The sequence below is a fragment of the Chenopodium album genome, chromosome 19 (assembly GCF_948465745.1).
Source record: "Chenopodium album chromosome 19, dcCheAlbu1.1, whole genome shotgun sequence".
NCBI classification, from domain to species: Eukaryota; Viridiplantae; Streptophyta; class Magnoliopsida; order Caryophyllales; family Amaranthaceae; genus Chenopodium; species Chenopodium album.
In genome coordinates, this window is record NC_137852.1 from 42,082,411 (window position 1) to 42,107,819 (window position 25,409).

Sequence of the window (25,409 nt, forward strand, 5' to 3'; positions counted from 1 at the left end):
TCGTCTGACTTGTCTAGGTTCGATCATTGTATATATTTCAACACAAGAGTTTAATTAGGTGTTTTTGGGTAATGGGTAGGAATTTTTGGATTAGAATTATAAATAATTGAGAGTTTTTTTTTTTTTTGGGTTTGAGTTTGAATTATTTGACTAGCTTGATAATTATTCCTAATAAGGTCATAGGGGCATCTCACAATCATAAGACACCTCATTTATGTAGGTTTTAGATCAAGGAAAGAGAGGAATTGAGATATGATCACATGCTTGATTGCAGGGTTGCAATGACTAGTAGTCTTTTAAAAAGTTAATTTTTTTAATTAGTAGACGTTATTTCAAAAATGATCCACTTTGTCAAAAAAAAAAAAAAAATGATCCACATATAGAAATCATTGGGTAAATTTGAAACGGTAGATTTTGTATTCAAACTTAATCACGGTTTATTATTGAAAGATAGATAACTAGTTTATCAAGTTGACTTTTTCACCTTAAAAATAATACTACCTCTGTTAAATGTTATGTGCAACTTTGAAACATTTTATATCTCACAAATAATACCCGAAAGTTGCACATAACATTTAACGGAGGTAGTACATTTATAGATATATGTACTTGCATGCACATATTTGTATGACTTGAGGAGACTAAGCCAAGTGACGGTTTTGGGGATGTGCAAGTTGATCAACGAATGTTTTACACAGGACCTCATAAAGTCATAAGCAATTAAACATTACGTCATTGAGCCCTGACACTATTAGCCATCTTCATAAAAATACTTTCAAGTTTCAATGCCAACCAAATTTATGTACGTACTTGTGAGTTGTGAATGCCAAATTTTGCTGGGTTACATACGTTGCATGTATACATTTCTACTTTGCATAAGAGGTTTCGCTTATTACCTAGGTAGGGAGGGCATAGTAAATGGATTTCTCCAAATAAGATGAATTCATCAAATTTGAAATTTCTAACAAATTCAATTTTCCTTTTATTTTTTTTTTAAAAAAAAATTTATTGACCAAATATCAACACAATTTTAAAAATCAACTTCTTGTAGATAATGTTGCGTAGATAATACACATAATTAATGGGTCAAATAAAAAACCACATGATTTGGACTTAGAATTTCCTCGTGAAATTAAATTTGTGTCAAATAAAAATTCTGGATGAAATATTCATTCATGTACTTTTATTATTATTTTTTTTTAAAAAAAATAGTCCCATTCTTTAACACACACTTCATTCATTTTGGTTTAATTAATATACAACTTCATGATCCATTCAAAAAAAAAATATACAACTTCATGACACATAATTTATTAATCTACACGCATAGTACCTAACTCGATGTTAAAATTATTTTAATAAAATCGCTTATTTATGTTCGCTAAACACATCCTAAAAATACACATCTTAAGATTATGTCACTAGTAAAAGAAAATGAAAAAAGTAGAAAGTTTGCTACTCCATACGTTACATTTCTGTTAATAACGTTAATGTTCGACAGTGTGGCTTCACAATCAATGTATACGATGAACCCATTCAAGCACACAACCTTACTAGATTTGGTTTCAATCTACCTTATCAAATAATAAATCCTTTCATGTTACTTTACTAGAAGTAGAGATTGAGCAACGGTGTCATTTAATATTACCAAGAAATCAGCCCAAAAGATAAGAGTATTAATAATTTAATAGCTCATCACAAACTCCAAAATTTGGGATCGTGTTCAGCTCATATGCCAGTCCTTAATTGGCCTATGTCAATTACATTGCATAATTTTCTAATAAGAGGAAAGACACTTCTCACCAAACATTAATTAATTGTTTCAATATTTCCACAATACTCCCAAGTTTTCTACTCCCTCCGTCATCAAAAGAACGACCCGGGTTGATTACGCGGGTATTAAGAAAGTTAAATAAAAAAAAAAGTAAAAGTATATTGAAAATATAAATTTACATGGGGTTTGTAAAAAAAAAAAATAGAGAGAGAAAGTAATAAAATTACATGGAAAATCAAATTTTTATATGCAGAAACTAATTTTGCACAAATATTGTTGCAAATTGGTGGATGTTTTAATGCAAATGAGTCATTCTTTTTGGGACTAAAATTAGACCAAATGAGTCGTTCTTTCAGGGACGACGGAGGGAGTAATCAATTAAAAACATTTTCATACTTACTTTTTTTTTTTTTTGAAAGCATTTTTCATACTTAATTAATCAATAGGCAGCTATTCAAAAAAAAAAAAAAAAAAAAAAATCAATAGGCATATACATTACTGCAAAATAATCACATTTTCTCTCTTCAGTTATTAACGAGTAGCTATATCAATATGAACTGCAAAATAACGTAACGGTCAAATTCACACATTTAACTTAAATAGAATAATAGATTCTTCACGCTAGTATTTGTTCTAACGAAAAACACATGAGTTTAAATAAGCGGTACATCATGTCTTCGAGTGTAAAATCAAATCATTACGCAAATAAATTGTGCTTAGTGGAAGCAACATGGAAGATCCCATTCTTTCAATAATCTTTCGTGATTCCTCATAATTTCAACTTAGATAGCCGCCCACATTAGACCCCTAGTCAAAAAATCGATACCCCATTTTTTGATTTTTATTTCTTAAAAAGGCAGCCTTTAATACCCATTATTCCATTAAGGTTATTTTAAGAATAAAACAAAAATAGTATTTTCTTTTTCAGATTTAAGACAAAAAAATAATGCTCTACTTTTCCTACAAAAACAATGCCAGAAAAATGAATCCACTGAACTCAGACAGTAGCAAACCAGCAGAAAACAGGGGAATTAGAATTACCCAGAAAAAGAAAAACAGAGGAGAGAGAAAATTGCTAAATTGAGAGATGAAAACATGGTTTAATTCTCCAATTTGTGGTAAAAATATTGAAGAAGTTGAAATTGGTCCAACTTCAATTGATGGTTCAAGCCATTATAGTCTTTCTAATGGTGTTCTTCCTTCACTTGGAGCTCGTAGCAATCGTGGTGCTTTTCTCCACCGTTCTACTGTTTCACCCTTTAATCATCGTTATAGGTTTATTTTTTAATCTTGATCTTGTTTTTTTAATATAGTTTTGTTGATTTTAGTTCGAAATTTCATCTGGGTTTTGTTTTTCTTGAGCATTTCTGTTGATTTTTTGCATGTAATTTGTTAGAATTGATCTGGATTTTTAGAGTGATTTTACTACATTGGTTTAGGTTGTTTGGAATTGAATTATTTTTGGTGGGTTTTAATTTTCTGTGTGGTTTATGGCTTTTAATTATGACTGATGTTATGAATTATGGATGATTATGCTTATAATTTGGGATTTTAATCATATTTTATGTAGCTAAATAAAGTTGTGAACTCTGAGTTTTGTAGAGGTAACCAAAAAATTAGTATAGGGTTTGTACCCCTAAAAATGGTTAAGCTTGTTTAAATTTCAGGTCCAAAACAGAAAATAATATTCAATGAATAAGCTAGTAAATGAAGTAAAGCGGTTGATCAAAAAAAAAAAAAAAAGTAAAGCGGTTGATCAAATTGGGTTCCTTTAAGTCAATTTAGTCTAGGTGATTTGGTCATACTCGCGTGATAAAAGTATCCGGGTTGGGTTTCTATGTGTCAATTTAGTCTAGGCCGATTTCTTGTTCAGTCGTATACGAGTCTATTGTCAATTATTTTATCAAATAACTAGTTTAGAGGCGTAAGCAATGCCCTCGGTCAATATTTATGGTTAGTGGTTGAAAGTTTGAAATTGTAAAATATAAACTTAAGGTTATGCTTTTTAATACGTTAGTATAGATATTCAATGATGGTCATTAAACTTGTCTGTTCAAGGCAACAGATCAATTTTTTGTTCGGGTTACAATCGTGTTTCCTATTTTCAAGTATGGTTTAGTTTTGGGTTGAGTGATTAGGGTTGGACTAGTTTTGTCAAGTCTACTAGAGACTATAATAAGACAGGACCAAGACTTGTGTCTTAATCCCCGTTTATATAACTTATTTAGTTGCCTAGACATTATGATTAATTGTGGTTTTTGAGACCTTGATTAGTTTCATGGGCCATTTAATTGCGTTGATGGATTTTTTAAATGACTATTGTTGAAGATAAATTAGACCCAGCTTAAATGTTTTATCGGAATATATATACTTCATAATGTAGTTATCTGAGTTCTAGTTAGATTCGTCTCAATTTATAGTTTCCAAATACGTAGTATATAATTTTATAATTTTTTGTAATACATACTTAGAAATATTTGCTATTACAATATTGCATTGAGAACTGTGAAAAAAAAAACAAATAAGACAAAAAAAAAAAAGAATTGGAGGGAGTATAAAGGAAGATGGGTGCAGTTTTTGCCTTTATGGGGTAAATCAGGAGAGCATTAGAAAGTAAAACGAATTTAATTTTAAAAAAGAGTAAGTTTGTTACATCAATATTGTTACATTTCAATTTAAAATAACCAAAATAAAGTGAAAAGAGTACATAACAATAAGTGTAGGCAAAATATTTTAAAAATCTCGGCGAGCTCATCATGAACTAGACTTCGGCTGATAGAAATGGTTCTGGGACTGGTTTGTACAACTTTGACTAGGTATTTAGTCCCCTTCACCCCTGTTTATACTTTATAACAATATAATCTTTTGGATTTTACAGTAAATTTACGTAGTTTAGAATAATTTAATGAGTCAATCCAACCCCTGATCTGCCTGAAGTTTATTTGGTTTAAGCTTGTTTGAAACTTGAGTTAAGTTTAATTAACAAGTCCAGTCAAGTTGATCAAAAGGCTAGTTCAACTTGGCTTGTTGTGATCACCATTCACCAGTATTTGTTGGATTTTGTGACTTCTCATGGAAACTTATCAATGTGTCAATTAAAAATACAATTTGGAGTTGTAAAAAGCAAGAAATGATATTGTAAAGCGAGGGAAAACAGGCAAGAAACAATCTTGTATAGGTTTTTAATTTTATCTGGGTTGCTATTGGACCACCACCCAGTAAAATCTAGCATTTTATTAAAGTTCTATAATTTTCCTTCTGACAATGGTTTTTGTGCAGAATATGGGAAATGTTTCTGGTAATTTTGGTCTTTTACACATCATGGGTGTCTCCATTCGAATTTGGATTCCTTGACAAACCAATCAGAAGCCTAGCTATACTCGATAATATTGTTAATGGATTTTTTGCTATTGATATCATTTTGACCTTCTTCGTCGCATATCAAGATCCACAAACGTATCTCCTGGTTGATGACCGAAGGTTGATTGCTTGGAAGTACATAAGAACCTGGTTTTTGTTCGATTTCATATCAACCGTCCCTTCTGAACTTGTTGACAAAATCATCCCTGACAGCATTCATGCCTATGGCCTCTTCAATATGTTACGTCTTTGGCGTCTTCGTAGAGTCAGTAAGATGTTCTCCAGGTAAATTCTTGGCATTGTAACTTGGAGTATGGAAACTACATTGCCAAATTTTCTACACACTTATGTTAGCCACCTTCATATACAGATTGGAGAAAGATCGAAATATCAACTACTTTTGGATCCGATGCATTAAGCTTATTTGTGTAAGTATACTTTAGAAGTTCAAACTGAATTGGTGTGATAGATTTCATTTTTATCCTGCTTAATATTTTATAAAACTTGTTCATTTGCAGGTGACTCTTTTTTCGGTTCACTGTGCTGCCTGCTTCTACTTTTTCCTTGCAGCCCATTATCCTGACCCGAAAAAGACTTGGATTGCTCTTTCATTTCCGGACTTTCAGACTGCAAATTTGTGGCTACTTTATGTGACATCCATTTATTGGTCGATAACCACTCTCACAACAGTGGGTTATGGTGATTTGCACCCTGTTAATATAAGGGAGATGGTCTTCGACATTTTCTTTATGCTCTTCAATCTTGGATTGACTGCATATTTGATAGGAAATATGACAAACTTGGTGGTTCATGGGACTAGCCGAACTAGAAATTTTGTAAGTGTGCACTTTGCTACCTTGTTCTCTCACTGCTCTTGTACTCTTGCTTGCTTTCTTGTTTGGTTTCTTTCAAGGTTGGTCTTAAAAAATTATTTGAAGCAAACAGTAATCAAATACCTGATGTTGCATTTTCAATATTCGTTAACTCAATGGTTATAGTGATGCATTCGGATTTTGATTGTGCTGCTAACTTGTCATATTTTTTTGGTTTTGTGTACTCATAGAGGGATAAAATACAAGCTGCTTCAAATTTTGCTCAAAGGAATAGGCTTCCTGTTCGCCTCCAAGATCAAATGATCTCTCACTTGTGTTTGAAATACAGAGCTGATTCAGAAGGGTTGCAACAGCAAGAGGTTCTCGAATCCCTTCCTAAGGCAATTAAATCAAGTGTTTCACATTATCTCTTCTATTCTCTGCTTGATAAGGTGTACTTATTTCGCGGAGTATCAAACGACCTGCTTTTCCAGCTGGTATGTTTAAAATCCCTTCTTGTTGCTAGCCTAAATTTCCACTATACGTAGTATCATACGACAGGATTTTTGTCCTATATACTAGAGATGTCCTTTTCTGACATTAATTCTAATCTCATACTTTGTTTATTTTAAAATAATTGTATGCTTGAGTTTTATTATTTTTTTTCTTTTAATTTTGCTGCTAACTGTGTATTTTCTTTCTTATCTAATTAAGGTTTCAGAGATGAAAGCTGAGTACTTCCCTCCCAAAGAAGACGTGATTTTACAAAATGAAGCCCCTACAGATCTCTATGTGCTGGTCCATGGCACAATGGTGAGAATGAACTCTCATTTATAATGCATGTTACTGGTAACACTAAGCAAGCCTGCATATACAACTAGATTAGCTGGTTAAGTGGAAGACATTTTCTCAAAGACAGGTTCAGAGGTTCTAAACCCATCTATCTGGAACAGTAGTTCTTTATTCCTCTAGACCCATATAAAAAATAAAAAAATAAATAAAAAAAATAAAGGGTCCATGCAGTCCATTTGCACAAGTGATGTTTAATCAGGATTTTGAGCACCAGAAAGGGATTTGGATTTCTGTAGCTCTTTTAATATTAGAACACAATATAGATCCTTAAAAAGTTACTGTAAATTGTTATTGTCTTGTAAACTCATTTTCTTTCTGAAGTAATAATATAGACTTTCTGGCATTTGACTGAGGCTTTTCTTGCAGGAGTTTATTGTGCAGAAACTTGGAGTTGAACAGGCAAGCTTTTGATATTTAATATTGCAAATTATCTTTACGTGATGCTGGTAGACTCTGTGTGATGGCCTACTGTTTTTAATTAAAGACTTTTATTTACAGGTTGTTAAGGAGGTAAAAGCTGGAGATGTATGTGGGGAGATAGGTGTTCTTTGCTACAGACCGCAGCTCTTTACTGTTCGCACCAAGAGATTGTGTCAGCTACTGCGTCTAAATCGAACTGCCCTTTTGAATCTTGTCCAAGCTAATGTTGGAGATGGAGCTATTATCATGAATAACCTCCTCGAGGTTTGTGTTTTTGAGTTGTTTTTCACTATTAATATATTTATCAGCGCAAGAATTTTATCTCAAAAAGCATTAAATTATGAAGAGTAGGGTCTCGGCGGTTGGAGCTTAGGACGATGGGTTAGATATATAATACAAGTGGCTCAGTATGATGGTTACAATAATACATTGCAGATTTTCTTTTATGATTTATTACATAAACAGCTTTACACTTTGTTTAACTGAGAGGTTGTTTTTTAATTGACATGTCATCTAATATGCGATAGTTTTTTAATTGACATGTGATCTAATATGCAACAATTAGTTGATAATTCACAATAATCACAGTCAATAGGAATTTATGACAGTTTAACAAGCCTATTTTGATTTTGTTCATGATATTCCGAACGTTAGAAAAAGTAGTTAAGTTTTCACTACATTAGAAAGTCAATTTTATTAACATTAGTTTTATGTTTGCTTGTTAATGCAGCATTTAAAAACTCAGGAGGATCCAATTATGCAAGCTGTTCTTGTAGATGTTGAGAAAATGCTTGCTCAAGGTCAAATGGATTTGCCTCTTAGTTTATGTTTTGCAGCTGCAAGAGATGATGAGCCATTGTTGCAACACTTGCTGAAACGAGGCTGTCATCCTGATGAGAGAGACATGAATGGCCGCACTGCCCTGGTATGCAGTGCACTTAGCTCATGACATTGCACACACTGTCAATACTAAGTTTGTGTGATTGATCTACGACTTTCTCATTTTACCCTTTTTATATCACTCACTATCCTTTTCTGCTAATGTATACACCAGCACATCGCTGCTGCCAACGGAAACGAAAGTATTGCAAATATCCTATTTGCACATGGAGCAGAACCAAATATCAAAGGTATATGTGAAACAACACTTGGCAATCTTCATTTCAAGCTTGTTCTGTGTTCTTTGATTCTCTGTTGTACTTTGGAACACTGGCCTTTGGCCCATTGGACTAAATGTTGGCCGATTCTGTAGAACTTGACTTAGAATAATAGATGCATTGAGGATGTTCTTATTAACTGTAGAGATTTGCAAGGATAGTTGTCCATTGAGAAACACAAGACCAGAAATTGGAGGATTGGACGGTTATGTTATTTTCACAATTTTTTCTCCTGTCATTTTAAGGTTTCTTATAGAATTCAAACTATATATTGTGATTGTAACTAAAAAAATACAAAGAAATAATTGAATGAGTATATAAAGTGCAAATTTAAATATTTTTATAAAAGGAAAAACAAGACATTTGGTCTGGCCCAACATAAGCCTTTTATTCCTCTCCATTTTCTGTTGTGGACCAGAATATGCACACCTAATGCTCAATTGAGATTCATAATTTTTATTAGTCTAATTTTATTGTTATAAATCAATCTTCTGACGAGCCACTATATGTGATTTTTATTTTAAAACAGACTCTGAAGGGAGCATTCCCCTTTGGGATGCACTAGTAGCCAAGAATGACTCCATGATCAAGCTACTCAAAGACCGTGGTTCCAATATAGCTTTGGGTGATGTATATCGATATGCTTGCTATGCATTAGAGCAGGGTGACCTAGATTTGCTAAAGGTTATTGTTCGTCATGGTGGAGATCTGACATTGCCTGGGAGCGACGGATCTACACCACTTCATGCTGCAGTTTCTAATGGAGACATTAAAGCTGTCAAGTTCCTTTTAGAGCTAGGGGCAGACATTGACAAGTATGATGAGGATGGATGGACACCAAGAAGTTTGGCAGATTTTCAAGGGAAAGAAGATATAAAGGCATTATTTGAATCTAAGAAAAAGGCAGCTAGCCTAGAATCAACTGTAAGATTTCCTGATAAGGGAGCTGCTCCTGCTCGGATTATGAAGTATCCGAGTACTGGTACAATAGATGTTCCTCCAAACACAATTCAAATGACACAGGTTGATAATCACCCTAGGCGTCAGGTTGACACATTTCAAAACTCGCTATTTGGTTTTGTCTCAGCTGCCACTAGAGGTGAGCATGGATTGAATCAAACTTCTGTATATATTTATTGTTTTTTGTATCCAGCTTTGAATTTTTACAGCTTATTTTATATAGGTAATACTACACGAGTTTATCTTTAGCTGCTCAACCACAGGCCCTTTTAAACCAAAAAAATTAGCATGCATCAATCAGAACTAGATTTTGCTCAATAAAACTGATAATTAATGAGTAAATGATTTAAACTGGAGCTTATTATTAATAAGTTGAAGTGAATAAGGCCTCAATACTGTCAACTTAGTGCATCACTGGCCATTTGTTTAATCACCTTATACCAAATTAGCCATGAACTAATAATCATAAGAATGAAAAATGCTGCAATTTATGGATTTCTTTGTAAAAATACGAGTCACGGATAGTTCTTGTCTTTATGTCAACTGCTTATAAAAGAGGACATTATGATAATTGATATGATCAGAGATTCAGAATGTACAGATTGAGCTCATTTGATTGTTTCTGTCTGTGTTACTAATCACAAACTTCTAAAAACTTGCAGGTGAATCTACTGATCTCAATGGTTTCTCAAGTATGTTGGGGAACCAAGTAGCTAGAGTAACTCTTAGATGCCCGGAGAAAAGTGAGACTACAAAGCTTGTAATGTTGCCAAAGACTCTGCAAGAATTGCTTGAAACCGGAAGCAAAAAATTTGGGTGTCATTGTACGAAAGTAGTCACTCTAGAAGGTGCTGAAATTGATGAAATTGATCTTATAAGAGATGGTGATCAACTCTCACTCATCTGTTCGTAAAAACAAATTCCTTGAAAGCTCATTTTCGGTAAGCTTTCCATTAACATTTATCTTCTAGAAACCATGACCGTCACATTATTCATAATCCTGGCCAATAATTGATTGAAGATTACCCTGGCAAAGCCAACAGAAATCAAAAGGCGTTATAAAATGACCTATTCAGGAATAGTACTATACTGATTACTAAATGCCGAGCTTAAATTGGTGTCTCCGATCATTACCAGGATGGCTTTGTGGTGTTGGAACACCGTATATTCTTAGAAACAGGAAATACCTATAGAATAGATTTGCTCTGCTTACATGTCTTTGTAATTTTTTCCATTTATTATTTGTTATTTTCCAAGTACAAATTTTTTTTTCTAGCTCACAAAATTATACTCCATACATAGTTTGGGATATGTGTAGGGGCATCCTCGGAACGACTCAACTGAATAAGGCAAAGGAAAAGTTATCCTTTCTATACTTCAGTTCTTGTATCATGTATAGTATGATGATTTTGGAAATGTAATCTACAACTTCAAATGTCAAAAGAATTTTGCTTCTTTGCTTGTGGTCTTAATTCATTTGTTATTGCTCTATTTTGATTCCACTTTGACAGAATTAACCCCACAAATTTGAAACTGAGAATTCATAATCATATTCGAAACTGGTTGTCCTGAGCTCTTGTTATTAAGGAACTGACATGATCTTACTGATGCGTCCTTTACACTAGTTACGTTAATTCTGTTTTCTGTCGCGATGTTAGTAAGGGCATACCAAGAAGTTTGATCACGAATCATTAATGTTTAGAATTAGCAACTACTTCTGAACATCTCAGATCTTAGTATTATACAGCTCTGTACATAACTATTCATATCTAGTAAAAGAGTTTCCTCGGAACCTACGAGAACTCATACTTCTATGCTTCAGCTCGCCTCTTCGAGTTGTCATGGCATCAAATACTTCCCCGTCATAAAGAGTTCTATCACCATCATCGCTTACATCAATTGGTTCTGGTTCCTGTTTTTAGAGTCATGCACTGTATCATTAATGAATTCTACACAATATGAATGTAATCATGAAAAACATTGGTGAGATTAATTTAATATAGATCTAAGAGGGTGTATTCTATTGTATTGTTTTACTGTTTCTGAGCAATTAAGCCTTCAGACTACAGAAAGCATATTGTTAATCAAGTCGAGGTCATTAGAGAACACTTCATGATGCATAATCAGAAAGTATTATACTTCGCTGAACAAAAGGGGGCTAATTTAGTCAGAATTAATTCAGTAAGGATGATCATGTATCACTAAATAGAGCATGAGCATAGCAGCAAACGTACCGTTGCTGGTATGCTGGGCATTGGTGAGAGAACCATTTCCTGGTATTCAGCTAAACAATCCTGCAAAAAAAAGAGGGATGGAAATTCCGAAATCTTTAGCTCTGAGAACCATATTGAGCAGGGAAGATATGTAAGATGACATTGTAAGAAAACATAAGATGAAAGAACTTACATTTATAGATACAGATCGTTTATCTCTGCCATTCATAGACATGTGAGGTACAGCGATGACTTCTTCGTACTCAGCAGCATCCAGTTCTTGCAGATACTCAGATGGAAACAGCTTGGGAAGTAAGTATTCTCTGATAGGTATTAGAAAGATGAATGGCAATGGGAACAAAATTCCGACAATAGGTATCCATGTTACTCCGAAGCAAAATAGGAAGTACACTAATTGGAACACTGTAAATGTCATGATATACTTGAATGGCACTGACTCCACAAATGAAGCATGGTTTCCTTCAAAAACTCTGCAAAACATCATTCCAAGGATAAGCACAAGAAATAACAATTCCTTGACCAAACAAACTGAATTTCCATGTTTACCTATATTATAAATCTAAACACAAAGGAGACTTACTTGTATCGACGACTTGGGGTGACAAGTAGCAGTGGCAACCTTTCCCAAAACTGATTTCCAGGAAGGCTATCAAGCGACATGAATGCAAAGTAACCCCAGAGAACCGATGTAGGTATCTTTTTTATAATGGGAATTGCTCCAACAGCGAGGCCAACGAGTAGGGACTGCAATAGGTTGCTCCATCTCTGTTCAGATACCCTGATGGGTAAGTGAGCATCTATCTGCTTAGCCGGATCGATTTTCTTCACATACCCATTGTGACTCATCACAGCTTCTTTTAAACCTCTTAGCTCTCTTGAGACAGCAGCCTCCTGAAGAAAATTGCAGGGTTACTTCATATCATTAACCATGATTATTGTGTAAGTAGAAAGTTGTATGACATCAACAAGATATAAGGTATTCTCAATCATACCGAGGTTTTTCTAAATTAAATTTCAAATTAAACATACTTATACATGAAAATACCTACATTAGGAACAGGTTCTGTCTCCAAAAAGGCATCTTTCAAGTTCTGATAGAGTTCCGTGTTGCTAGCATCCTGCTGTATGCATTCTTTAGCTTTGGCTATCATCTTCTTTCGGATCAACTGTGTTCCATTAACAGAATGTATAAGAACTGAACTCAAATCATATTAGAAGCTGATTGTTTTTACCTTTCTTATCCCTATCAAGATGCTCACTAACCTGCCTCCTCAGAACAGCAAGGCTCTTTGTGTGCATAGGAGCTTGCGGTAAGACTCCATTACACGGAGGGAGTCCTAGCAACCCACAGATCAAAGTCTGATAAAGACAATAGTAACAGAGATTATTTAGCCTAGGTGTTTTTTTCAGAAACAGTGAGCATTGGAATGCTTAGAAATAATCTTACTGTAAATCCAAGTAAAAACAGATCATAGTGGAAAGCAGAAGGTTTCTTAAGATTAAACTCCTGCTGCTGAGCCATCTGAGACGCGACACTGTGATCAAAGAAATAAAGTCCTGCAATCATCACTGCAGGTATAGAAGCAGCAAGGATGTAGAGAACGGGAACCTTAGACATATCCTGCATTCCAAAATTCTATTTTGTAAAGTATTTCACGTAAACTAATCAAATCTGCAGCATGTATCCAGTTATCAACAAAAAAATGGATACTGCAGATAGTTCTCAGTCACTTAGGCTAATGGAAACTTCTCTGTAAGAACACTGGCCTTAAAAACTGTCCAATGTGATTGCGAGGCAGAGTCCCAAGGGGATGGAATATCAAGCCGCCTGGGTATATCAGAAGCCAGTCTGCTAGGGATAGCATATGACAATGCTGTCCATACAACAATCATGAAGGGAACCCCATAATCTGCTATAAAGCTCCGAAACCATCCTGTTATTCACAAGACAAAATGTACCAACTGTTACTGTGAAAAATCAAGTGGCTTAAGACAAATTTAAGCCTTCAAAATAAACTAGATAAATCCCGGCCCTTTGGGAATTCAGAATACCTGTGCCATATTTCCATGATCGTGCTTTTATGCTTTTCAAAGAAGTAAAGAGTACCCCAACGGAGAAGACTAGAGCAAGCAAGCCATTCACGTAAATCATCAGGAAATCATCACCCCTTTCCTTATGCTCTCTCCCATGGGGTGCACGAAATTCATCAAGCAAACCCTGCCGTTGGCCAAATAAACAAGCCAATCAAATGATCAATTCAAAGCAATTCACTTACGTGTGCATATTCCTCTTGTTTTCATTCATGCATACCTCAACAGCCTGTTGCATAAAAAGAACAGAAATCAACATGCCAAAGAGCTCCCCAGCTAGCCTCGTAAATCTACTAATGAGATTGCAAGCATTGAATATTCCAAGAAGGAACAGGAAGAGGGAAGTCCAAATGCATACCCTAAAAAAACAGAAGAAATATATCAGCAATACATTTTGTCAAGCATGATACTGAAGCCTAACCATTTCAACTGTCAGAAGTTTCTAGCTAACCATGCTGCCCATGCTAAGAAAAGCTCCTTCCCCACTTTATCATTCTTTTTCGATATATTGTACAGGTAAGTGTACATGATTATTGTAGGTTCCGCCACACCTAAAATCAGCAGCGGCTGCCCTCCAAATATAGAGAAAATGATTCCACAAATAGCAGTGGAAATAAGTGTTTCCACTGTGCTTAAACTTCCATCTAACAACAAAGGAATATTAACAATTCAGCAACATGAAATGCAAAAGATCGAGTTTTTTGTCAAATGACTATAGTTCACTAGGCAACATACCTGTATCCCTACTTAATTGCTCTCCAAATGCAATTACAGGAAGAGCAGACGCAAAAAATATACAAGTTGTTGGAGCCAATACCCTGCATTTGTTGAACCAGGGGTTTAAATCATCTTATAGCCTCTTTTCGAGGAAAAAGGGGTGAGAATCCTTTCCAATTACTGGACCATCTTGTTACTAGAATGAGATAGAAACAGAAGAAAACTTCATCTAAATAACTAGAGAGGATCTTATTCTGAGGTATTAAGTCAAAAACTTACTTTATACTAGTTTCTCCAAGCCAATCATGTCTATAGAAAGGTAATCGTCCCTTAAAATCTCTAGCTATGCCTTCAAACGGGATGGTTGGTGTGTCCATTGCAGTTCATTAAAGAACACAAACTACAAACAACATATTGCTTTCATTAGTTAGAACCTAAGGACAGTAAGGGCCGGGGGGAGTAAAACCAAATGAGGTCGTATGAGTACATAAAGGGCTTCAATACAATGTGAACAACTAAACATAACAAACACATCAGTTTAGGTATAAGTTTAAAATCAGCTTTGAAAGATCTGAATTTCCCTCGTAATGTAGAACAAACATCATGCACAAGTAATCCTCCTACTCGAGGCTGGTTCGAGGCCATATCTAAAATGTGGTTATTCTAGCAAATGAAAGCTATGATTAGAAACGTTGTCTTAACCAAAACTCCTAGAACTTTAGATGAATAAAAATTAAGACATGCATTGCTTTCAAAAACATGTGATCATTAAGATCAATAAATACAAAATCTAACAATATTCCTGCAACATAAGATGACAATAATGCAATACCATGCAGTATATTCCATACATTAACATACCTTTAACGATAAACTTAAAAATATTAAATCTGCATAATTAATCTGAATGAAGATGATATACATTACTATTTTTTTTTTGAAAGAATGATACACATTACTTTTTATGTAATTAAAAAGCAAATAATAATAACCTTAAATCAATATAAAAAATAAAAATCTTACAAATTTGTTTTAATTTTTCAAGAGAATTATCAAATACAGCCCTCTATAATTTGCACTCGAATTATTGATATAAGATTGGGATCGTTATTTTTTTTCCCCTGTTTCTTGAAGTTTTTTGAGAAAGCTAGTGGGCTTCTGACACGTGTAATACTGCTACCCATCAGAGATTTTTGACTCCTTTATATGGTAGTTGAATCTTCCATCATCCTGCCAATGATTTTTAACTGTCATTCCATGCATAGACTCTTGATTATTTTCATTGTATAAATTGTATGTATTAATTTATATGAATTAAACCCTTAATCTTAAAAATAAAAAATACTTTGTAGGTTTCATTACAAAATTAAATAAATAAAAAATAAATAAATAAAAACTTTGTAGGTATGGAACTTACAATATATGAAAATACTCCGTATTTGTAACTAAAAAATAATAATAATAATAATAATAAAAATAATAAAAATTAAAAAAATAAATAAAAAAGCTACTAATATTTTTTAGTTCATACAAATTTTTGTGTATTGGTGTCATACAAGTCACATACATGCATGGTAATTCTCAATTTCACTGATTTTACTTTTAGCAAAAAATTCAATTGACATAACAATACAGGGCTCAACAAATACTACCTCCGTTACATATTATTTGCAACGATTAGACATTTTTCCTCTCTACTTTATGTCAAATCGTTGCAAATAATATGTAACGGAGGTAGTAGCTTGGTACAGACTAATCATATTGCCATTCAAAATGCAAAATATTACAACATAGCAAACAATACGCAGTACATATTACATGCTAATGTACAAGATGTTAATCAGTCTATAGGAAATATAAGGCTCATATAAAAGATGACCAGTTTAGAGGAGCAACCAGAGTGAAGCATATGCCGAAGCAACTTCATTGCAGATTACGTGCCTTTTGCATGTTCATCCTTTCTCGGGTACCCAGTAACTTCCCTCGGAACAAATAGAAATTAGGTAATCACATCGAAAAAACTTTACAGGATGTACAGAATAATACATTATCGTCATCCAACAGCTCATTATGCCCTCATAAACTTTCACCACTCTTCTACTGTCCTTTGTAACGACCAGAAAGTTGATATCAGTCATTCCTTGATAAGCAATAACAAAGTCCAGAATCTAGCACATCAAAAGAAGGGCTTCCCGGGTTCGCCCAAGTAAAGACAATACAGTGGCAGCAATATGATGACCAGTCAGCCCTGCACGCGTAAGCTGTTCACTTGGAGATGCATGTTCTATGTAGGTGTCCGGCAATACAATTGGTCTCCACTGAAAGAGTCACAGATATCACAAAATTAGGAGTGTTGACTGCATCCACTCAAGGTTAAACACTTGAACTAGGATATGTCATTTGCACAACAGAAGCAGAGATGTGAAAGGAAAGAAGGTGACAACACATTGCTCCAGCATTATACTCCAGGAAATTTAGATGGTGTAAATTAATTTCCACAAGTATAGGCTTCTCAGCCTACCCCTTCAACATCACTTTCTCTATACACCGTGTCACTGTATCTCGGCATCAATAAAAAAAAAAAAAAAAAAAAAAAAATTGAACTTTACAAGTACCTCCATATTTATTTTGACATGATACAAGCACATCAGATTCTTAGTGGAGAGGTAAAATGAGGAAAATACATCCTAGCACGCAAATCCCATGGTTCAAACTTGCAATCTCATTTATGATTATTAGCCCAAACATTAGTGCACACCAATAGGAACAGTAGGCTAAAGCTAAATGCGGAGGTTTCTACAGGCGATAACTGAGGAAAATCAGAGTATGGTCAAGCACATAGCTCTGTCGGAAAGAATTCCACAAACATAGATCATGTAATGCTCATCTCAACTAAGTCAGCATAAATGTTTTAACAAACTGAAGAAAAAAAAACAGATGATGCCAGTAGGGGGAAGGGTAAATTTATTAGCTTAGATTTCATCAATAAGAATTAACAGAAAAGCAGTTTAAAGATTTACCTTAACTCTTCCATCAAGCTTCCCATCAAGTGCAATGAATTGGGCAACATGGGACCCAAATCCTCCAACAGATCCTTCCTCTACAGTAATCAGAAAGGCATGATTGTCACAAAGATCCCTCACAAGCTTAATGTCAAGGGGCTTGCAGAATCTTGCATCCGCAACAGTAACTTCTACTCCAAGCTTTGAAAGGAGGGACTGAGCCAAAAGGCAGTTCTGAACCATGGCTCCATATCCTAATAAAGCAACATCTTTACCTTCAATGAGGACTTTCCCCTTGCCAATCTATTCTACAGAAAACAGTTCACAACTAAGGCAATGGTGCACAATACAAGTATAAATCACATTAAATTTAGAAATAAAAGTCAAAACATAAAACAACATATGTTAAGGCATGGTCAAAACAGAATAAAAAAGGTGCAAAGCCAATCCATGTGAAGCAATCTATCTGAAATATTTTACAGGAGATAACAAAGTGGATGCAATAATTATATGTTTCAGGTTTTTCAACTAATTACTGTGCTCATTGAATTGATAAATAAACAACAGACTTATAGAGTGAAGTACTACCTCAATTGGCGTTCTACACTTGGGGTTATCTATGCCAACAATAGCACCTCTGGGATACCGGAAGCACACTGGTTGATCATCAATTTGTGCTGCAGTGGCTACCATACGAGCAAGTTCAAACTCATCAGAGGGAGCCATCACAATCATGTTGGGCAGGCATGACATGAATGTTACATCAAATGAGCCAGAGCACACTGGTCCATCGGAACCTACCATGCCTGCCTTTGTGATAGCAAAACGCACTGGAACTTTCTGTCTATCAACATCGTGAACAATCTGTAAACAGAAGAGACAAATGAGCACATGTTTTTCAACTCCTCTGTGACCAATTTGCAGCCATTTCTGATAATTTAATATTAGAAGCTGACAAGAAATCAGTGCATCAGGCAGCAAAAAAATAATTAAAATCATCATGAAGGCTAAGGCAAGGCATCAAGACATGATAACGAAGGTTGAGCCAACGCATAAATGAGATCATTCCGGGCACCAAGTAGGCTTCCTAGGGCCCTTTGAGAACCCCGGGAAGGACCTCAATGCATGATCTTGCTGGGTCCAAAAATATTCTCCGGAGGCCAAGTTTGAAGGCTATAATACACAAAATCGGACTATTTTCGGAGATTTCGGGACTCGGTGTCGAAAACTCAAGGGATAGTAGGGGGTACATTCTGTGGTCATATAATGTTGTTTGGAACCATTTATGGCCAAGCTTGTGTCCCAAAGTCAAGCAATTGTCATGTTTTAGTATCTTTAAGATAGGAGGCCTAGAGTGTGTAATAATAAGCAAAAGATTAGACATATGCGGGAGAAAAGGGGAGGGAGAGGGGAGACAAGACCTGATCATAAGCTCGCTGTAGGAAAGCAGACGGAATGATACAAAATGGTTTGAGTCCTCCACATGCTAGACCAGCAGAAAATGTAACAGCATGCTGTTCGGCCATTCCAACATCAAAAAATCTATCTGGAAAATTCTCTTGGAACAACTGAATTGATGACTCCATCCTCATTCCTGCATGAACTGCCACTATATCCTTGTCCTTCTCTGCCTCCAATGATAAAGCCTCTATAAAGTAGTGGTCATATGTTTGAGGGCCAATTCTAGCTATCAATGAATCAATATCACTTGAGCCTGAAATGAAAAGAAAAGGACAAACATTGAGAAAATGTTGGCTATAATGGCGATTATAAAAATTATATATGCTGTTACTGAATAAGACGATTGGATTTGTTTTCTCCAGAACCATTAAAGTATCACCTTCACTAAAAAATTGGAATCTGGTATATGCAAGTACATAAATAAATGTCCAAGTCACTGCAACTATTTTAGTATTCCAGGAATCATTAAACAGCTTGAGTGGAGAATGGAAATCAAGGATTCGAGCATATATCAGTTAGTAAATGTAATCAAGTTCCACACCTTCCTCAAGTTGCAATATAGTGTGCTTTTCTCCACTGCAACTGATCTCAACTAGAGTTTTTGAGAGCATCAAAACATAAAGAGTATTAACAAATTGATGTCCTTGAACAACAGTGATAGCCTGACAGCTAGATAAGGTCTAACCTTTCCTCATTGGATGCATGAGTAAAAAGAAAGAAATTTCAAGTGTTTTTCAATTCAGAAACCTGCCACTTAACCGAGTATTAACAAAGTCGAAATGTAATAGTTTATAGTTTACTCAATTGAAAATCAAGATGCTATCAGCACAACCATGCTAGCAAAACAAAGCCAGTATCCATCTCTACTAGTGGAAGCAAACAACTAACACGCGTAAAAGAGTCAGAACAACAGTATTGTATTGTATTGTATCACAGGCTAAAAAAGCTGAATTGACCAAGACCAAGACACTAATTAGAATATAACTGAGAGAACTCGTCAAAGCATCAGACAGAATCATCCTGATAAAGGTAACTACTGAATAAATATATATGGAATCCAGCCATAATGTACAAAACTGATGTTAAAGAGCAATAAAGGTAACTACTGAATAATTTACCTTCATCAAGATTTTCCACTGTTTCACTTATTTTCTTAGGTTGTCCAATGTTTTCATTTGTCATGACATGAATCAATACAGGGCCCATAGAATCCAACGAAGCTACTTCTTGTAGCACACAAATTAGATCTTCAACGTTATGCCCATCTACTGGACCAATGTAGTACAGTCCCAACTCCTCAAAGAGTGTTGATCCAGTAGGACCCAGCATACCACGGGCATACTCATCGACTTTGGCAGCCCATTCATACAAACCTTTACCAACTCTTTTAGTAAGACCCTAAAGGAAAAAGAAAACAAAAAACTCATTAATACAACAATGAACGTAATTGAACTTGAATTTCATCGAAACAGGGGATACTAACTCATTCTCTTAAACATGGTTCAGACCTTCAGTTTATTTTCAGTAATGACCACCAACAGAACCATACCTTAGCAACTTCTCTGAACCTTCGGAAAGTTTTGCTCGATTGCACCTTGCTCCAAGAGCTAGAGAGTGCAGTAATTGGTGTCCTGGAATCCTCATCAGGCTTAAGATGCAAAGAGTGGCGACTATCATTCAAGATTACCACCAAATTTGAATCTAAGTATCCAGCATTACTCATTGCCTCGTAGACCTGACCAGCAGTAGTTGTTTCATTGCTGATAACAGAAATTACACGCTCACGTTTCCCTTTGATATCTCTTGCAACTGCCAAACCTGAAATATAGATGGATATAATGAAGGTGTGGTTATGTTTATTTAGCAATATTTTCACTTTTCCTACAGAAATAAGCATATCAATTTGGAAGAAAATTTAAAATCTACCAAGTCCAGCAGAGATACTGTTGCATCCATGAGCAGCACCAAAGGGGTCAAATTCACTCTCAGAACGAGAAGTATAACCAGAAAGTCCATTTTTTTGTCCCAGCGTACTTATCAGGGATCTTCTTCCTGTGAGTAACTTATGTGCATACGTCTGCTCAAACGCAGAAGGCATCAAATTTAGTATAAATATGTATTGAACTCTCTTCATAGTATCACATCTCAATTAGCTCAAAATGGAAGAAACGAAAACAAACGGAAGCAACAGAACTGCCAAGCCAAGAGAATTCCATAACGATAAAAAGGGCCTGATAACTCACTTGGTCCCCTATATCCCACAAAATCTTGTCCATTGGCGCATGAAAAACATAATGAATTGCAACAGTCAGCTCCACCACAGACAGACTAGCTTTTAAATTTTTCTGTCCTTTTGATACCATGAGAGAGAGCTCTCCACGGATTTCATCAGATAATTGTTTCAGCTCCTGTTGCACCAGGACTATAATCAATTGACATAAAACTTCAATCTACTGCTTGTTTGTTATCATCTTATAAAGACACTAAGTTTCAATATATTATTCATAATTGTACCAAATGGTGTAAAGAAAAAGGTACCATGACTTCTCAACCTTTGGTGACAAATTTTTCATGTTAATGGGGTTCTCAACCATATCAAGTATAGGTGTAGGCACTTCTTCCCAGAAAAAGTCACTGTTATTGGCAAGAGCTCGAATTCTTCCTGCATATCCCTGCATTCAAGAAGACAAGATATATCACATAGCACTCTGTATATAAAAGGGTGTTGTTTAGTATTTCACTTAAAGAGTGGGGGGAAGCATCATCAAAAGGGCACAATAGTACGAAAAAAAAAACAAGAAAAGAAAAACCGAACACCAAAAGGTTTGCTTAAAAGGCTAAAACATAACAAAATTTAACAACATAGATGATATCATATATATCCACTTCGATTTTATAAGACAACTAAAGTCTTCGTTTAGGACTATGGTTACCTAATGCAGTTAATCAAAAGTTATATCATGCGGAAATAAACACAGGAAACGATAAAAAGCAACAAACAAAGATTTTACATGGAAAACTAAGAGAGAAACCACCAAACTATACTAGGACTTCCAATGAGTAAATGATGTGGCAGTGACTTTCAAGGCTCTCAAGATCTCCCTTGGCCCACGAGAGTTTCAGACCCAACCTAATCATTTAAGGTACTCAAAAACCCTCATTGAATCTTCCTCATTTTTTACCCAAAGTCCCAAACACTCCATCTTGTCTTTCTACCTACCTATATACGCGCTTAACCACCTAGACTCATATTACAGCTAGTATAAGGAATACTAATCAAAGTCAACTTCTTATATATTGATTCTACTAGGAAATAGATTGCTGGGATTCAAATCAGAAAAACAGAGCACACACACACAATACACAGAAATTATAGGAAGCTTAATTGATATGTTGTATTGATAATCAGTGTAATTATGCAATACAACTCTCCTTCTTTTGAGAGGAAGGATTCTCTCCAACAAACTTCACTCTAATCAATATTCAGCATGCTTCCTTCTATTACAAAATTGCTATTTATAATCAGTTACTAGCATCTTCTACAGCTAAGAGGAATAACAACTTATTTCCCAAAATTACCACATTACCCTAAACCCCATAACAAACTCATAACAGAATTCCAACTCAGCATCAAGTTGCTGGGAAGTTCTTCTTGGGCTTCCTTCGAGCATATGTGATCAAGGGCCTAGGCTGACCCCTTGCATAGATAAGATCCTAAAGCTACAAAATTGCCAACTAGCAACTTTGATCACTTGTTGCTTCTTGTCTCATGGGACAACACTTTCATAGCCCAACAAGTGCCAACCACTCCACGCAAATAGGCTCCAGCATAGAAGTGCCAGAAGCGGCCCAAATTTGTAGCTTAGCTCCAAGACCCAATACCCACACAATACACAACAGCCTCCATAACCCAAGAATTTCCCATCCGAATACTTGTTTCCAAGAAGACACCCATCGAGAAGAAAGCACATCACCATTGCACATCCACCTAGGGACCAAGGAAGATACAACTCGACCAACAGTATACACCATGCAAGTCATGGGACGATAACATCTCACCTAAAGCACAACCATGTTCCGAAGTCCAACCCAGATGAGAACACATTATCGGACTCAAATTTCCTAGTTTCCCACACACTACCCATGTGTAGTGCCCTCACCCACAAATCCAAACAATTACCTGAGAGCGACTGTACACAAATCACACCTTTATAATTACTCATTATAATATCCTTATCTTTCTACCGAATTACGGAATACAACATGCTTCCATCAACTCACCCTGCAAGGACACGACAGCCTGACTCACGCATGTGAACCCATCGTTCACGGAATTAAATTTCATCTTCCAGCAGTTTCTTGATTTAATTTACCACTCATTTGAGCTGTGACGGCTGATGACAAATAAAACCATAAGAAGAGTAGCCCACTAACCCCATATGTTTATCACCTTCCCATCTATCTTCCAATATTGCGCCATTTTCCCTTTCACACACATATGGAACATTCCCCACATTCCTTTCATAAGCTTTGCATTCTAAAGAATACCACAAGCCAGCTCGCCTACCCACGCTTGAAGTTTGTTTCTTACTTATCCAAACCTAATTTATTGGTGCTACATACTCTTCAAGTCCAAAGGTACTTCATTGTCAATAATTCCACCCCATGCCCTACCTATCACAATGTCAATAGTCTACAATTTTTTGCAACAGTAATAGGCTTGAAGCTACAATAGCCAAAAATGACTTCTTATGGCTGATAATCTACACTTTATACTATAAACGGAGTATGAAGCAATCTTTAGAGGGTGAATTTGGATGAAATTTATCCTATAGAACAGCAACAAGATCCTGTGTTATCAAGAATTCCATACTCATGTCGAACACGACAATGTGTCCAAATGCTAGACTCGGCTATATCACCAAACAATTCCATGTTTTTGATCAAATTGAAGCATCAAGAATTAGTGCCAATGTTGGAGTGTCAAGGATCAGACGGTATTTGAAATAAAATGAAGAGTCTAAAATAGAACTAGTAGAAAACAACTGCTCTAATATCACCCTAAAAGGGTTGCAAACTTGCAACAACATTAATGAGTGTAATCTTCTGATGATACAAAAACAAACTCCACATTCATGATAATTCAGCAACTTTATAAACTAATAAACATAATTACACATAAAGCAAAATCGTATGAATGTATGATAATACCTTGAATGTAAAGCTGGAATTTAAGGATGAACAGGCATTTTTTCTACAAAACTCAAAATTGGATTGATGGTTGAAGCTTCTTGATTCCAATTTATGAAGAAAATTTTTACAATTTCCATGAGATTGAACAGAAATTCCAACTGGGTATTCAAGATAAGCCATACCCATCTTGAAAATCAAACACCCCACAAAAATTGAACCAGAAATTCACCACCAAATTGCCATCAAAATACACAAGTACCCATCTTTTCAGCAGAAAAACGAGCAAGTTTCACGCGAGTAATAAGAACTTTGAAACCCAGAAATTGAAATTGAAGTGTGACAAATTATGACAAAGAAAGAGTTGTAGTGGTAGGCAGAAAATGAAAGGGTACAAGTTTGAGTGGAGACAAATGAAGCACTATCAGTTGCATACTTGCATAGTGTTGAGATAGTATTGGATGTTTCTATTGCCTAGAGCTGGATGGATAGAAACTGAGCACGTTGCTGTGTACTGTTGGGGCCTGCTGATGAGCTCCTTACGCCGAGGTAGCAATTGGGTTGTTCGGATTGTTCAAAGCAGGATTAGATTTATGATTGGATTTATTTGGGTAGGTCACATGGAGTAACTCGGTTGGGTATGATTTGGGTCCAATTAGAATTAGTTTTTGTAACAATTATCGTAAATGTGTTATGAATATCGAAATATTAAATTACAAAATAGTTTTATAGTTTTTTTTTCCTAAAAACAACCGTTCAGTTTTATTTAAATTCTATTGCCAGTTTTCTGTTGAGTTAAAATCTATATAAGAGTGGTTCATCACAATTGTTAAAATGATTCGAGTCCACGTCGTATAAAGTTTATGCTTAATTTGGTTATATTTAAAGTTGAGTAATCGAGTATGAATTACTTTTGCACCTCTAGCTCTAAGAACATCAATATTCAATAGTGGGGAGTATCTTACATGGTGATTTATAATCACTCACTTACTTTACGTCATCATTAATTCATAATCACTTAAGAATCACCCTTGTAGGTTTTGTACCGCGTTTTTTTATTTATTGCTTTATATGTGCAATCACATTCAAAACGCAGCAATAAGTTCAAGTTGATGTTTTATGCTTAATTAGCAACATGTGACGAGACTAGTGCAAATCGCCCATGCAACACCTAAATCTCCAATACTCCATCTAGTTATCTAAGCCATCCCTCCTCATATGCACAACAAGCTATAATAGTTCAAGTTGATGTTGAGCTCGTGTGTAGGGGTGTTCAATGTCTAGTTAGGTACGGTATTGTATCCAACAGAAGAGTTTATATATTGAATAATCTAGTTGTGCCTCTGTGTAGGGATATTCATGGCCTAGTTAGACGCGGT

The 25,409-nt window shown here is 35.3% G+C and overlaps 3 protein-coding genes across 5 annotated transcripts; 1 reads left to right on the top strand and 2 right to left on the bottom strand.

Annotated features, from left to right (window-relative positions):
• The first annotated feature begins 2,496 nt into the window (after positions 1-2,496).
• LOC145595706 (potassium channel AKT1-like) lies at positions 2,497-10,781 on the top strand. The gene is made up of 11 exons (XM_081652124.1): positions 2,497-3,049; positions 5,054-5,419; positions 5,505-5,562; positions 5,653-5,970; positions 6,198-6,443; positions 6,661-6,759; positions 7,249-7,482; positions 7,949-8,143; positions 8,273-8,348; positions 8,905-9,474; positions 9,998-10,781. Exons 1-11 carry the CDS (start codon positions 2,862-2,864, stop codon positions 10,246-10,248), a joined length of 2,601 nt encoding a protein of 866 aa, XP_081508250.1. The 5' UTR covers positions 2,497-2,861; the 3' UTR covers positions 10,249-10,781.
• A 313-nt stretch (positions 10,782-11,094) lies between these two features.
• LOC145594422 (putative boron transporter 6) lies at positions 11,095-14,754 on the bottom strand. Its single transcript, XM_081650734.1, has 13 exons — positions 14,657-14,754; positions 14,396-14,478; positions 14,112-14,304; positions 13,881-14,019; positions 13,622-13,787; positions 13,337-13,503; positions 13,017-13,190; positions 12,833-12,928; positions 12,619-12,735; positions 12,150-12,460; positions 11,742-12,039; positions 11,572-11,629; positions 11,095-11,255 (listed from the first exon to the last, which is right to left on the bottom strand). Exons 1-13 carry the CDS (start codon positions 14,752-14,754, stop codon positions 11,095-11,097), a joined length of 2,061 nt encoding a protein of 686 aa, XP_081506860.1.
• Positions 14,755-16,125: 1,371 nt separating this feature from the next.
• LOC145593734 (putative 1-deoxy-D-xylulose-5-phosphate synthase, chloroplastic) lies at positions 16,126-24,547 on the bottom strand. Of its 3 annotated transcripts, none has more exons than XM_081650066.1 (10): positions 24,052-24,542; positions 21,393-21,512; positions 21,084-21,248; positions 20,767-20,917; positions 20,390-20,658; positions 19,959-20,238; positions 18,801-19,093; positions 17,968-18,243; positions 17,398-17,682; positions 16,126-16,695 (listed from the first exon to the last, which is right to left on the bottom strand). In XM_081650066.1, the coding sequence occupies exons 1-10, from the start codon at positions 24,217-24,219 to the stop codon at positions 16,546-16,548; spliced, it is 2,157 nt and encodes a 718-aa protein (XP_081506192.1). In that variant the 5' UTR covers positions 24,220-24,542; the 3' UTR covers positions 16,126-16,545. The 3 variants fall into 3 exon arrangements, with proteins under 3 accessions (XP_081506192.1, XP_081506193.1, XP_081506195.1); XM_081650067.1 differs by having other exon boundaries at positions 21,379-21,512; positions 24,052-24,078; XM_081650069.1 differs by lacking the exon at positions 16,126-16,695 and having other exon boundaries at positions 17,495-17,687; positions 24,052-24,547.
• Between the last annotated feature and the right edge of the window lie 862 nt (positions 24,548-25,409).